This window comes from Platalea leucorodia, assembly GCF_965183815.1.
Source record: "Platalea leucorodia genome assembly, chromosome: 13".
Classification (NCBI taxonomy): Eukaryota; Metazoa; Chordata; class Aves; order Pelecaniformes; family Threskiornithidae; genus Platalea; species Platalea leucorodia.
This window is the reverse complement of record NC_138835.1, coordinates 16,983,549-16,999,525: the sequence shown is the minus strand read 5'-3', so window position 1 is coordinate 16,999,525 and position 15,977 is coordinate 16,983,549. Positions and strand designations below refer to the sequence as shown.

Sequence of the window (15,977 nt, the reverse complement as noted above, 5' to 3'; positions counted from 1 at the left end):
TTGAAGGTACCTAGATGAACACTTTTGAAACACTTATTTCTTTAATCTAAACAAAACGATACTGTGTGTCCAAGAAACGCAACTGCGATTTCCTGGTGAATGGGCACCCAGCTGTTGCTCGGTGTCGTCCTCCCTTTGGCGGGTGGTATCAATCCGTCCTGCTACCGTGATCTTACCAACTTAAAGATGTTTGTGCAAAATCAAACCCTTCTGAAGTGTAACAGACCTTTGTTTACGGGAAACAGAATGAAGATGTACAAATGTTTTATGAACTGCTGTGTGTGCATCTTCACTCGGTGAGAAGCTTAGCTTTTGCCTGGGTAATTGGAGATATTAATGTAGGATCTTTTATTTGAGAGAAAGGTTCAAGCCTTTTCATGAGTGTGAATATTGCTGCCTTCTTGTCAATTCATTGTAAAAAAAAAAAAAAAATTTAGATTTTTAAACTAAGAGGAAAAAGAAATTTGAAAAACTCAGCAGAATTCTCCTGAGTTTTTCTCTTTGTTTTGACTGGCTTGTTTTCAAATTAGTTTCTTAATGGTAAGAGCTAGTTTCAATGGGATTTTTATGGATTTCTAAGATAAATTGGTGTTTGTCCATTTTCTGGTGGGTGACTATGCTGCAGGAGGCTTTGTTGTAGTTACTCTGTTCCATTGTCAAACAGGTGAATGTAAGCGAGATGGACAATAATGTATTGTGTTTTACAAATATGATGTTTATCATAAAAGTGGAAAACCATAGCACACTGCTCCTCCAAAACCATTCCGGCTTCCTGGTTTTGTGTGCACCCAAGGTAGACACAGCCGAGAAAAAGGTGGTATTAGTGTCTTTAGATTGGTACAAGGTTGTGCTGTTAAAACAAAATTTTGAAGCCCCTTAAGGGTATCTGGTGCTGTGATAATAAGTATTATTTTCTTCAGCCCAAGGTATGGCGCCAGGTCTGTGCAGGTAGTTCTCTGTGGCTTTTTCATACTGCAGCATCTTAAATTCCTGGGCTGGTGGGTGCTGCTTTCTGAACAGGATGGCTCTGCGGGGGTTGCGGAGCACCCGTTACGCTTAGGTGTGAAACTTGCCAAAATAAAGCAGAGGCCTGTATCAGTGAGGAAAGGCCGCTGTAAAGCTTCTCGGTGCGTGTTTCAATGGTGTTTCCTTAGCCCTTGGGTAAATGTACAGCAGTTCAGTTGGCAGCGTGTGCTAAGTTCCTGCCATGGAACAGAAGTGATTGCACAAATAACGAAGCTCTCCCTTCGGAGAGGTGGAGGGGAAAGAGTACTCGCCCTTTCTAAGCATTATATTCCCTGGTTTTGACTTCTCAGGGGTGCAGCTTACTACCATCTCTTTAGTCTTTCAGGTTCCTTAAGGAAATACGCATATCCATGGAAATGAGCTTTTGAATATTGATATCTTACTGATATTGTTTTAACTCTAAATGTATTCATTAAGCTTGCATTTGCTTTCTCGTTAATCTTATTTTTATTACAGTGTTTCTTTTTACAAGCAGTAGGGAAGAACCACCCATTTATCTTAAAGCCTGGGAAAACTAGGTCTGTAGAGGTTTGATGTAAAATCCTTTAGGTAATATAACCTATATAGCTGACACGTTTTCTTTTCATTGTCTTTGTAATAAGCAGTTGAAGGAAGTCCTTGAATGTGCTCTGATGTAGGAGTGTCGCAGCGTAACACAACCCTGAGCTGCTACCCATTTGCTCTGATTGTGTTCATAGCGCAAATTCTGGCACAGGAATTCAGAGCCATATTAAAATACGGAGAAAAACATCAGAGAGGAGAGCAGGCAGGGATGCTTCCAAGAATAACTGAAATAAAGGCACCTAGGAGAGGCTACCAACAAATGCGTGTTGTAATGAGAACTTAAACAATCACGAGTAACCTACCCCCACAGAAACACAGGGTTAAAACAGTTGGAGGGTACACTGGGCCATGAGGTTTCTCTTATTTTGTTCTTCTGTGTCTTCTGGTGTTCTGTGGTGGTCTTCTGTTTTCTTTAGGAAAGCTGTCTATTTTTTGTTGTTATTGTGTTCAATGTTTTGTCCTAAATCACTTTCCAAAGGTGTCTTTTGTATGAATTTACTTGGATCTTGCACAAGTTGCTAAACTCCTGGTGCTTGGAACCTAAAGTCCACAGAAGTTTAGTTTTAGTTATAGTTTTGGGAGACTTACTTGTTGTTACGCTGATTGAGAATGCTAGCCCTGCCAACCTGTAAAAAAGCACTTGTCATGGTTTAACCCCAGCCAGCAACTAAGCCCCACACAGCCGCTTGCTCGCTCCCCCCCAGTGGCATGGGGGAGAGGATCGGAAGAGTAAAAGTGAGAAGACTCGTGGCCTGAGATAAAGACAGTTTAATAGGGAAAGCAAAAGCTGTGCACACAAGCAAAGCGAAGTGAGGAATTCATTCACTGCTTCCCATCAGCAGGCAGGTGTTCAGCCATCCCCAGGACAGCAGGGCTCCATCACACGTAACGGTTACTTGGCAAGACAAATGCCATCACGCCGATGGTCCCCCCTTTCCTTCTTCCCCTAGCTTATATACTGAGCATGATGTCATATGGTATGGAATAGCCCTGGGGCCAGTCTGGGTCAGCTGTCCTGGCTGTGCTCCTGGCAGAGCATGGGAAGCTGAAAAGCCCTTGACCAGTATAAACACTGCTCAGCAACAGCCAAAACATCAGTGTGTTATCAGCATTGTTCTCATGCTAAATCCAAACCACAGCACTATGCCAGCTACTAGGAAGAAAAATAACTATCCCAGCCGAAACCAGGACACCACTTAAGTTCAGCTGGTTTACCTTTCAGGTAACCTACAGAACTTCAGAAGTAGAAACCCCTGTTTTACAGGTTTGCCTGTTTATTCTAGATCTACAGTAGCTGTTAAATGGGTTTTCCTTGCGTGTTTCCCGTAGACAGAAGTTTCTGCTCATGCAGCTTGTCATGTAGCTGTATGCTTAACTGTCAGAAAAGGCACCTGATGTAGCTGTGCTGAGACTGATAAATCCTCATGTGAATTAAGGACTACTTGGCTTGTTTTTTTTTTTTTAAACCTGAACCCTTGGCGTAGTTCCTTCCAGTGAAAGACATCATCTACATGAGGAGTTCCTTACCATGTGGAGTGGCTGCTTCTTGAATGAGGAGATGCAGGTAGCAAAGTCCTCATGAGAGAAGACAATAATTTTATATTGCCTTGAGATTAAAAAAAAAACAAACACATAAACCCACTGTTTTTAACAGAGAAAGTTTTAAACTCCTAGTTATCCTTTTGAATGTGTGTATACAGATTCCACAGTTGGTTTCTCTTTACTGTGCATATGAGCCTGGAGTCAAATCAAAGAAGCCTATTTACCTCTAAAACCAGTCGTCAAGAGATGAGAACAAAAAGGTGAGCACCCTAGAATGGGAAGATCTCCCGTGTTGCCAGCTTACGGGAAAAACTCATACTTTGTCACTAAGGTCTTTGACACTGTAAGCTTCCCCAAGCCACCGGAGATGGTTTGAAGACTGAAAAGTTGGTGGAGAAATACCTTTACGAGTCTCTCTGGACACTGCAACAGCACGATAACAACAACCTGGAGTTTCACTGCAAAGCTGTTATAATGGCAATTGTCTGTCATTTTGGAGGAATGAAGTGCTTTGCTCTTTGAAGGCTTTTAGGGAGTGGTTCAATTTCTGAGCTGTGAAGAAGACTCTAGTGAAGCGGGAAAGCTGACTTCATCTCTAGTGGCTTCTCTGTCGTCTTCATGTCCTTGTCAAGAGTCGGCTCTTGATTTTCCTGGAAGAAGCTGTCCATGTTCTACCAGGATATCTTGATTGTTTCAGAAGATGTGTGTTACATAGCATTGTTGAATTCTGATCAGTTTTAGACGCTCTTAATGCTTGCTTTCCTCTTCTCTTGTTGGATTTCATGGGCTTTTTCAGAAGGGTTATGGTTAAATTACTTCTGGCTAGCAGATTTTGAAAGCTGCCCAGGCAGGGTGTGTTATAATTTATGCCTGGCTTCCTCTTCTCTTTCAGGGGTCCTTTTCCACCATATGCTCTTGAGTTTGAAAAGAAGTGTGAGGGTTTTTTCCCGTTTCGATGAAATGGAGATGGTGTTTCTAGGATTCTTCAGTGAGGTCTTCTGCTGCCCCTATTTACCAAGGAAAAAAGTGCAGCAGTCCACATCTGTCTCATGCTACTCATGCCCAAAACGCTACTTCAAAGCTGGCTGCTTTGCTGTGCTCCTTTGTCTACTGGCCACTTTGTCCCCTCGGCTGCCGTTCCTGTGCTCCGGAGCGGCCTCCCTTCGGGTACGCCGGCTAGCGACTGCTGCTTAGGGCTGCACATGTTTGTGCTCCTACCTTCTTCGGACTGTTTCCAATCAAACTCACTTGGTCTTGTTCAGATGGAAAATTCAATGAGTTCTGAATCCTCTGTGTTAGAGTAGTAAGCAAGCATAATACTGTGTCTTGTGGTAGAGCAGTTGGCAACACAGCAGGAATGGCTCTTCAGCAGTTTGAATTCCAGTTCTTGTTTTTGTTTTTACTTCTGTGCGCACCATGGTCATGCATCCGTCTATTGATTATCTGGTGTTTATCCTTGGTTGGTTAATTACCTTATGATAAGTACAGACAAGTGATAAATATTGATGGCGCATTGTATTGGGCTGTGTAACTTTAAATGCGCTCTCTGGCCATTTTGTCACCTGCACATCTCCCGTTGAACTCCGCTCTTGCAGACCTCACTGGACAGCAGCCGTTTTTCTTGTTGATCTGGCGTCGTGCTTATCACTCAGATTATCAAGCACTCTTGCAGCAGTTGTACGCATACGGTACTTAGGCTGTACCTTTTTCTAGCCTAGATAGCTTTGCTCTAGCACGCATCAAAAATTCATTTGGTTTAGGGTAACTGTTTTCCATGCTTTTTTGCCTTCCATTGAGTAAATCTGTTCTCTAACAGTGATGCGTTTGTGTCTACCTCATGAGGGTCATTCAGCTTTTCCCCTCATAAGCAGGTTTACAGCACCTCTGACTTTGTCTCCATTAAAATAAGGTTTTTCAGACATATGTCCCATCTGACAAGGCAGGCAAAATTCTGCGTTTAAGGACAGACCTTTCTGTTTGCTTCCTCATTAGAGTTGGGCAGACTGATTTCATTTTAAATCAAGAGTGATCTTGGATTTTCCTGTGAATCAAAGTATTTACAAAATGTTTCCCTTGAACTCCATGATTATCTCGGCAAGACTTGATTCCACTGAAGAGATGTTCTCATGACTCTGTCCAAAGTTTTCTTATGAATTACCCTGGCGCTCGCGAATTTTGGCGGCAAGTCTGAAGAACGATCTGTCTTCTTCTGAAGGCTCTGTATCTGGATCAAAGGCTACATTAAGACTTCTGACTCATTAAATAAACTGTCTCTTCCCTTTCAAGCCAAGATATGCTACACTAAGGTTCGTTTAACCAACGCTGTCTTGCTTTATGAAATCCTTATTTCTGAAGTGTTACAGATTACCTGCTTGGAGATCGGTTCATGCTCTGCCCATTGCTGTTGTTGCTGTCACATCTTAGAAATGTAGTTCCCCAGAGCTGTCCTGAAGCCTTTATTTTGATGGAAGAGTGGAAGGTTGAATAACGAGCAGTCATTTAGTTGATTGTGGGGCCACAGTGAGCATATACTTGGTGCAAAAAGATAACTTGGAATTCTTCTGTCCATATGTATCTTAGCATCAGTGCTTCATTTCTACGGGTAGAAGTCCTTACCTGCATGCATGGTATTAACCAGAGAATCTGAGCAGGGTTGAAGACCTGCCATTTATTGACAGACAGGACATTTACTTGCCTTTCCTACTTTCAGCGTAGGAGGCACAAATGTATATACAGTGCACACTGCTGATAGGAAGACTGTATCCTTGTACTTGCATGTACAGAGAGACGTGTGTGGACAAAGTCAACCTTGTATTGCTGTTTTGCATTTGAGTGTTTGGAGTATGATGCCAACATTGAGTCCAGCTGTGGTTATCCTTCTCTTTAGAGAGCTTAATCATCCGAGCATCTGGTACAGTTTTTTTGAAGTAGTGGTAGTTAAGGTAGGCAGATCTGGCATCCAAATGAGTTGCTTATATGTGTCTTTAGTTGCAGAGGAGAAGAAGTCTTTAAAGCGGACTTTTCAGCAAATACAAGAGGAGGAAGATGATGATTACCCTGGGAGCTACTCACCCCAAGACCCCAGTGCTGGGCCGCTGCTGGTACGTGGGGCGGGCTGGGAGTGGGAGTTGTTCTGAAAGCCACCTCCTGTGTGGTGGAGCCACAAGGTGGAGCTGCCAACAAGTGAAATGCTTTTAATGGAGAAATGTGGTTGGGGTTGAGAAGACCGTGTGAAATGGAACGGAGTCCTCTTTCATATTGAGACACTGTGCCACTTCTGAGTGATTTCAGGTAGCCTAGGCCAAGGTCGGAGTAGCACTACCAGTAAGAATCTCCAAGGACTGCCAGAAGAACAGACCATATTTTAAATGCTTTCTAAGATCCGTGTGTAGTCTCTCAAACCCAAAGTTGTAACACAGTTAAAACTTAATTTTTTTTTTTTGTAGAACATCTCTCTCAATGAGCTACTAAAAAGCTCAACCTTTGATAGATTTGTATGGAGCTGGTTAGGAAAGCCAGTTCTGAATACTTTATTTTGAGGCTGACATGTCAGTGGCATGGAAACAGTAGGAATGAAATAGAGGATCATTCTGACCATTTAAGGCTACAAAATGAACAGATACTAAACCACTGCCTATTTGAAAAGGATAAAAAAAATATACCATCCATTTGGTAGAGTGTAACCATTGAAAAATAAAAATAAGTAACAGTTTTCCAGGCAATAAGTGAATTTTTTTTGTTGTTTTTACCTCCAGATGCCTTGCAACTTATGGTTTCTTTTACTGCTAAGCATTGTGTTTGTTACTGTTGAAAATCATAAGCAGTTTGCAAAGTAGCAGTAAATATTAGGTAATGGACTTCTTTATTTTTCAAATTAAAAAAATATTTAAAGTTTTTCAGTGTTTTTATTAGTTTTCAAGTTATTGAAATATAGTTTAAAGATTAGCGGTGGTGTTTACAGGGCTAGTGTTCCAGTTTCAAAAACCTCCCATTAAAACTTTAGTATTTTTTAAAACTAAGAAGCAATACTTTTTCCTTCCTGTTCAGGGAGTCTGTCTTCCTCCTTTTTTTTTATTTTTTTTTGAGCAGGGAGGAAATACGGTGTCTCGGGGGAGGTCCTCTTAAGGCTGTCCTCGTACACATCCTTTTTAAGCTAGGGTACGTTTTAAGAATGTTTATCTGAACTGACACGTTTTTCCTCACTGCACTAAAACCAGCCGGGAGATGAAGCTGAGGGGATGCAGTGGAGCCACTTTAATCGCAGATTGCAGCGTGCTTCCAAAGAGCCGGTTGAGCTAAGTGAGGATAGCAACGGCTTTGCAAAATCAGGACAATACGAAGTTTGCTTTAACGGGGATAGCTTTCACTGTCATCAACCAGTTACAAAACTCTAAATCTTGTAACGATGGAAATCTGACACAGTTGTGCTTGGACTGATGCGAGTTTGGTTTTGGTTTTTTTGCGATGTCAGAACGCACCTTTGGAATAGAACGAAGGTGCAGGTGCACTGCTGCTAGTCTGAGGGAAAGTGTCAGGGATGCGCAGCTACAGGATGCAGCTCCAGTTTGATGCAACACAGTTTGTTCCTCAAACTGGTGTGGTCACGTGCTTTCAGCATTGTCTTAAGTGATCACTTCTCCTAATTGGAATGAGAATTTTTCCACTGCAGAGTCTTGAAAAAAGGTGATCTTACTGTAATTATGCACAAGTTCCTAAACAATAGGATATTGTAGGCTTAGTGAATACTCTCTGTATTAGGAAGCAACAGTTTAAAAATTACTTGAAGAAAATATTCGAAAAATGGTTGCTGTCAAAGCTAGGCGACCTCAGATGCAGTGGCCGCGTCCGCAGGAAAAGGCATGCAAGTTACCTCGTTTTAATGTTAGCTAACTTGTCTTGTAGACCGAGGATTTGATCAAAGCCCTACAAGACCTGGAAAATGCAGCATCGGGAGATGCAACGGTGCGGCAAAAGATTGCCTCCCTGCCTCAGGAAGTTCAAGATGTTTCATTACTGGAGAAAATTACAGGTATGAAACTGGAAGATGAATGACCATGAGTCCAAAGAATAACTTTAAAAAAAAAAAAAAAATCTTTGATTTCTAAATAATCACAGTGTATGGGGAAGTGAATTTCTGCTTTTGTGTCCTTGTTTTCTAGCCCTTGGGTAATTAACAGATAGCAATCTCATGAAGTGAAAGTGACGATGAAATGTACATAGCTGCTTCCATTTCTTTGGCTTGGACCAAGGCTTTTGTACTTGGAGAGCATCAGCAGCATTTTGCAAGAACGTAAAGGAAATAGGGCCAGAGTTCTCAAAAGGATGTGTTTTGATTTTGCACACTTCAACTGTTAGATATTTCTGAGTTTTTATCACTGTGCTGAGTACACACATAGTCCTCGATTGCTATGGAAAAGGAAACTCGCTGCCCCCATTGCTCTGTCAGTCTTTCTTTAAATGGACTTTTGCAGTTCTATTTGAAAAGTAATCTTAATAGAAGCATTTAAAGGCTGAACTGATTTGACTTGTTCCTGGAAGAAGTTTTCATTTAGAACTCATGAACTGTGACTTATTCGCTTTTTTATAATATACTCTTACACTGTCCAACTGTGAAGTCTAGTGTGCAATTCGTATGTTTGCTTGTATTGATACACTTAAGAATTATTCAGAGAAAAAAGGAATTTAAAAATGCATACCCTATTTAAATGTGAAAGCCATGTGATTTGTTTAATCGAATTCTGAAAGTACAGCCTAAAGTTTTAGTTTAATTAACCTGTTTCTAGAGGCTAACTTCATAGATTTATTCTCCCCCCCCCAGTCCTTAACATCTATGCAGGGATAAAACGCAGTCAATCATGTCAGTGTCTAAAAAATGCCATTCTTGGGTTATTAATCCTGCCTATTTCCTTTATATCCCCTGTGGTAAGAACTCTTGTTTTCCTGTCAAGCCAGAAGCGTATTTATGAACGAGATGTTATTGTACATGTGCCTGGTGAATTGTAACCCTTCTGAAAGTTTTAAACTTTGGCCTCTAAATTACCCAACACTTTTGCACATGTAGACAAAGAGGCAGCCGAACGTCTTTCGAAGACCGTGGATGAAGCATGCCTGTTACTAGCGGAGTACAATGGCCGGCTGGCAGCAGAGCTGGAGGACCGGCGCCAGCTGGCACGCATGCTGATCGAGTACACCCAGAACCAGAAGGACGTACTGACGGAGAAAGAGAAGAAGCTAGAAGTGAGTACTGATTCCACCGGTGCCGGCAAGCCGATTGCCTAACCAAATGCTCTGCTTGACCCCTAATCTGCGTGTTTCTCTCAAGGGAAGTGATTCTAGGTGTTTACATTTGGAGTAAAACAGGAGTAAGAATGTGGTGTAAAAAGTCTGGAGAAGACAAATCTGTTCTGATGTTCAGTCTAGTGTGTTTTCATACACGTGGACATGGAAGGCCCAGAACTCAATACTTTTTAAAGACAAATAGGCTCACTTAACAAAGTTTCTTCAGATTTACTCTATTTTTTTTAATGAAATCCCCATTTCCAAAAAGTCAACCTCCCTTTGCCATAATTAGCTGGGGTTTTTATTGGTTGTTTTTTGTTATTCTTTTCCTTATGGTTGGGTGCCCCTCATCTGCCTTCCCAGCCCCTACTTGACAAGGGGATGCAGTTTAAACAGGAGGTTCTGGTATCCATCCTTTAACAGCCACTCTTACCTACAGCTTCTGTGATGGAGCATAAATTGGGCTGATCGGGACAGAGGAGGACCTGCCTTTCCTGCCGTGCCTCCCTTGAAGGAGGCGGGCAGGGCGCCGTACAGCGAGGCTGCGCGGCCTGGCCCGGGCGCCAGCTGCGTGTCCTAGAGCCCGGGCAGCGGCCGCGGCAGCCAGCCGCTTATCGGAAATGTTCCTGCTCGGCGGAGGTTCTTTCAGCACCGCATCTTGGGATTAGCGTGGAAGTTTAATTAATGATTGTGGTTGTATGTCACTCTGCCATCTGTTAAACTGCCCCTTGGCGGCACGTTACGGGCTTCCTCTACACTGTTGGCTGCTGGTTATTGTGAGCAGCTGCTGCGGGGTGGGACAGGGGTTGCTGCAGAGGACAAAAATCCTCTGGAAGGAGACTGTGCTGTAGCAATTGCGGGCTCTGTTTACTGTCATGACAAACCTAATCCTCTGACAGCTGGGCAGCATTGTTCTGAGATTAATTCCATTTTGAATGTTTTCTTTGTCGTGTGTGTTTATACTAGAGTTTCTCCCCGTCTTGTGACTGTGAACGTGTTGCTTTTCCAGAGCAACATTTTTTCCCAATCAGCCAGACAAGTGCTGATGCTGCATTCAGAATTAGAGTGGATAGTTAATAATTCTGTTAGCTTGTTTAGCTTGAAGTTCTTCAAGCAGAGCGTCTGTCTCATGACTGAGTCATTAAAAGGCACTTTCAGACATGGATATGAAAGATGCCATAAAACCAAATCCTGTTTAGCACCTGATTTATTTGCTGAACGCTAGTGGAAGTGTTGGGTCAGGTTTTTTTTTTTCTTGCTTGCTCAAAGGACACCTGTCTAGTAGAAACATACGTGTGTGTGTGTGTGTATACATAAAAATATATATATGATAGACATATTGCTGCTTACTTTTTTTAAAAAAGGGAAGAAATTGTTAGCAAAATGCTGCACAGCAATGTTTTAAAAAGCCCAGAACAATCCATAAGTTTGAGTCATTTTAAGGCTGTGAAATTAAGAAATTCACAGTGACAATGTTAAATTAAAATCTCTAATGCAGTAGCTGAAATGTTGTGACAATTGTGTTGTTTTTTGGTTTGGAAAATACCCTTTTGGTAAGGAATGTTCCTTGAAAATTCTAACTCTGGCAGAGGCAGAAATATAATCCTGAAAGTGAAGCGGCTCACTGGCTGAGCTGCTTTGTTGGTAGGAATAATGCTGTTGATGGCAACAGGACAGGTTGCTTCCCCCATATTAAACATAAACACATTCTTTAATACGTTGGAAACTAAAGAATGATCTTATTTAATATGTTTAGGTTACTATCTTTGTCATTCTGCCAAAACAAGGTGGCCTTACTGCTGTAGAAGTCTGAAATGAGTTGTAGGAAGTACCGCTCTCTACTACGTATTTAACATGAAGGCACAACTCGTATTCATGTTAAATCTCTAATCTTAGCTGAGGGATATTGCCTGATTAAAGCATTCCATTGTTCTTGAGTTGCAGAGGGTTAATAAATAGTGGAAGATGTTGGGTACAGATATGGCAGGCCATATCTGCTTATCAGTTTTGTTTGAGCCTTTGATGTTCTCACAGTAACATTATTGATAAGCCTGGATTTTTCTTTGTAGTGCTAATAAGCATTTTAATAGAAGGATCTGAAATTCTTGTAGCAATTAAGAATGTGTTAAAAAACAAAACATTTACTCAGGCAAAGACAGAATAAGAAAATAACTTAAGACAATGTGATTTTACATATCTTCTCATTGTATGCTTTGCGCTCTCAAGGTATCTTTTCCAGAATCTTTGGTACTATTGACTGTAAGTTTTTTTTCTCTTGTGAAGTAAGTTTCCTGACTCTCAGATGAGATGGCATTTTTAGATAGAAGAGGGATTGTTTGCTTCACTGTCCTAATCTAGCCAAGGCTGCTGGTTGGGGAAAGGGGTTTCTGGTAGCAATGAGACTCAAGGCTTTATTTTAAGATGTATAACTGTCTGATTTGGAAATCACTCTGGATATTTCTTGTATTTTATTTACTCACAAAGCAAAGTCTTTCGCTGTGATAGCAATGAAAGTAGCTAATCTACGTGTTTTGAAAAGCAGCTTTTGTGGTCTAAAGAGCTACGGTTGTTTACTAATCCTATTAATAGTGTCCTTCATGAAACACAGCAAATTCTCAAAACATATACGGGAGCTCAGCGTATTTACGTCTAGTAGGCTAATGCGCGAAATCCTTTACAATGTCAAAACCCTGCAACACAGAGCTCTTGCAATCAGTTGCAGAAAAGCTGTTTAATTAAGGGACAATATGCTGAGAAAGGTGGTCCTGGACAATGAATTACGCTTCAGCCTTGATACAGACTGGCGTGAGTGAGGACTGAAACAAGGCAGTGCCAAGAAGCACTGGTAATTTGAAGGGAGAACGCTGGCACAAAGCCTGAAGATCGTAACGTATGGACAAACTCTGCTTTTAGGGTAATTGAAATTGAAAAAAAATTGAAAAAATTGCAAGTGTAATACTTAGGATTACTTTACCCGGGGCGGGGGGGGACTGTGATAATTTGATTGTAGTCCAAAAGCGCTTAGAAGGAGAAGGTAGAATTCCTTTAATTCTGGTAATCGGCTGCAGAGCAAAATCAGCTGGGCCAAAGCTGATGCTGAACAGCCTATAAAAAAGCATATATTTTTAAGGGTAAATATTCCTTAGGTTAACTTACTTAAAGGTATGGTGGATTCTGTGGTTCAGCATTTGAACACTGAATTTCTTTTTAAAAGATGCTTCATCTCAGTCAGAAGTCGTGGGCTTGATGCTGCAGCTGCTGCATGATCTTCCGTGGCCTGGACTGGATCAGGGGCCGGCCTGGCCTTTCATAATAGTGGGTGTCAGGAGAGAAAATCCATTTTCAGACAGGCATAGAAACAAGAACTGGTGTTGCTAGAAGAATGAGATAAGGTGTCTTTGTATCTCACACGAGCATTTAACTTCCAATGAAAGTTCTCTGATTTGTGTTATTTTTGGCTGTTGCTGCCCCTGTTACAATTACAATCGGCTGGGGAGGGTTTTTGTCCTTCAGCACCTGAGTCTGCAGAACTTCAAGGGGAAGGCTTGTCTTTTGAAGTCGGTGTGCTCTGCCTGAACGTGTGGCAGGCAAGTAGAAAAAACCCAGGAGCTCAATTTGTGTAAAACTAAAATGTAGGGGGGAGATATCTGGGGGAACATTTCCATGTTGGTGTACCAGGTGGCTGTAAAATGAAGTCAACCAAATAGATGGAACTAGAAGAACCAAGTGGAAGTAGTGCTAGCAAATGGCAAATTGTGTGGAAGCTTTATGGGTATCTGAAAGAACTAGTGACAAGAGAAAATTTGGAGTAAGTGGAGGGAGGGTTATTTTAATCTAGTGGGGAGGAGAAGCAAAAAAAAAAAGAGAAGAGAGAGGAGAATGTGCATTCAGAATTTTTGTTTAGATTTGCAGTCAATGATGCTGAGTTTTTCCCCGTGCCCTCCAAATATCTTCTGTAGCTGCGTTTGGGAAAGGTGACATGAGGAACATACTATAGTATGTACAGTGTGTATATGTAGCACAGTGTGTATGTCGGGGTATGTGTATACATACGCATACATCTCTGTGTTGGTATGTGTGCATATATATATATAAATATAAAGAACATGCTGTATTTAAGATCCAGTTTAGGGGAAATTTTCTGATTGTTGACTGCACCTGAAAAATTGTGACTTAGAATCCTGCTGAGAGCTGTGGGAGTTTTTAGATGTTGGTGCTTTTTAATATTCATGGCTTCAAGGCACCTTTAATAAGGTGTTAAAGCTGTGGCCATATGAATTTGCAAACCCTCTTTGATAATGCATCTCTGAAGGATGAAGTACAATCTCACTTGAGGTTTTCTGGACTGCCCGGCACTACACATTTTCTTGAAATACGATTTAGTTCAGCAGGTTAATATGCAATTTATTGCTGTGTTGCTTCCAACTGCTTAGGTTTTTGTTGCATGTCGCTGTTGGCATGCCTTTGTGGCTGCTGCTTTCCTCTCAGACAAGAATTCTTGGGTTGTGGTATATTCATTTCAGTGGTTTAGGCAGGGAAGTTTCAGTTTTTCTGCCAGGAAACAAACAAGTCAGTGTTTTACATGCATGCAAGTGGCAGGAGGTGGCTGTGGGAACTGGGCAGCGGAGGGGGATCTGCTGCTCTGCAGCCTGGGCAGGGCAAGAAGATCCTGAACGGGAGCACCCAGGCAAAGAGCACCACGCTCAGCTCTGTAACACCGAACTGCTGATTAACAGGGCAAAAAGTGACTAATGAACATCAGCGTGTCCAGCTGGGAGCCAGTCAGGGCGCCTTTGGGTGCGGGACGAGAACGAAGGCCGCTTGATAGCGATACAATAAACAAACATCGCGGTGAATCTGGTTCTGTTGTGTGGTGCATGGCTGGAGGCAACAGCTGTGCTGCTTTGCACAATGCAAAAGTGTAATTTCTTCACTTTGTAGGTACTTGTAGGCATTCATAATTATAGTAGTACTGTAAATGAAATCATACGGAAAAAATAAAAGCAAATCAAAATCATCCAATATTAATATCTAATGTTTTATGCATTTTGCTGAAGTGAACCAGTATATAACTACTCTTTTGCTTAGCCATCAAAAGCATCAAGATGCTTGAAGAGGTGAATATGTAGCTGTTTGCTTGTGCCCTAAATGTTCATTTTCTGTTGTGAACATCATTTGTGCCCCCCCAGTGTTTATTGTGGAAAGGATATGTTGCAAACAAAGCCAGGTTTTGTTGCCGTGGTACAGTGGCAGCCTGGGCCAATTCTGATAGCGCTTTTAAACGTTGCGAAGGCCAGCAGAGGAGGTGTCGTCTCCAGCAGCTGGAGAGATGCTCTGCAGAGGCCTGCGTTGCTCTCTTCTGTTGGACAACTTAAAGTTGTCCTAAGCAAAGAGGAGAACAAGGAGGCAAGTTATGGTTTCAGAGCGTGTAATTGTGCCAAGAGCAGAAATACCATCTCTGGTGAAGTGTGATGAACGATGCCGCAAAAGAAAGAAGCCTTGTCGAATTTAAAAGAGCAAGACTGTGAACAAATTTAAGGTATGAAAATGAACTGAAGCTCTGTAAGGAAATACATCATTCAGGCTCTGATTCCTGGACCGCATCTGAAAGATGTGTTGCGTAAAAACCTCAGATTTGTTGGTTTAGTGCTGCTGCAAAATAAGGAAAACTGGCTTCACCGCTAGCATTTTTTTCACTTTGTTTTTGAGGTGGGTTCTGCTGCATTCGGCGTGTGAAATGGAAGACGTTTCCCTCTCTGTTACCCGACTTCTTGCAGGGGCAGGTTGACTGTGCGGCTGTTAAGAACCCCTCAAGGCACTTGCCGTGCTGACTGCACCGCTGCTGTTGGGTTCTGCCGGGTCCCGGAGAATATCCTGTCCTCTTGGCACTAAAACCCAGGCGCCGCAGCCAGGATGTCGGGACACAGGCGAAGCGCTGTGCAGCTGTAGGCATTTCTGCGCTCCTCTCTGCGGGTTTGTGGCTGCTCTGCCAAGAGGCCGTTGCAGCGCAGCGCGCTGGCTGGCCCTGCAGAGGAGGGCAGGGCCGCGGTGCTGCCAGGCTGCGCAGCCGCCGACCCGCACCAGAGCGGGCGCGGGTCTCTTTCTCGGTGGCACGCATGTCCTACTCCAGCAAGTGTCCGGACACGCGATGTCGGAGGCCTTGCTTCTGGATCAGGTCTTGAATGTCTCTGATCTCTCACTTGCGTTGAGTTGAAATTGCATGGAAATAAGCAAGTTTACGGGTAACTCGGGTGTCCTTTTCGGTCCTTGTCTCTCTTGGTTTTTGTATGAATGTTTGTCAGCTGCCCCCTTTTGACCAAGACTAGTTTTATTTCTAGGACTGCAGTGTTTCTTTACAAGGCAAATTCATGTCTGTTTTGCGGACAGGCTCTTTAAAATTTGCTTTCGATGAGGTTTGGGTGGTTGTAAGTGATGTGGAGAAAGCTGCCAATTGAACTGTGAGTAATTCTGCTTGGCGCACTGACCGATGCCTTCCACCATCATGTGGAGAAGATTGATTTATGCTTATGCGGTATGAAATACAGGATAGAATACGGTTTTAAAAT

The 15,977-nt window shown here is 42.4% G+C and overlaps 1 protein-coding gene across 1 annotated transcript in view; it reads left to right on the top strand.

The window, feature by feature from the left end:
• RPRD1B (regulation of nuclear pre-mRNA domain containing 1B) overlaps positions 1-15,977 on the top strand; it is a 28,302-nt gene that overhangs the window by 4,492 nt on the left and 7,833 nt on the right. The window contains exons 4-6 of the mRNA XM_082325921.1: positions 6,121-6,233; positions 8,035-8,161; positions 9,194-9,369. Coding sequence (XP_082182047.1) covers positions 6,121-6,233; positions 8,035-8,161; positions 9,194-9,369 — 416 coding nt within the window. The remainder of the gene's footprint in view (positions 1-6,120; positions 6,234-8,034; positions 8,162-9,193; positions 9,370-15,977) is intronic.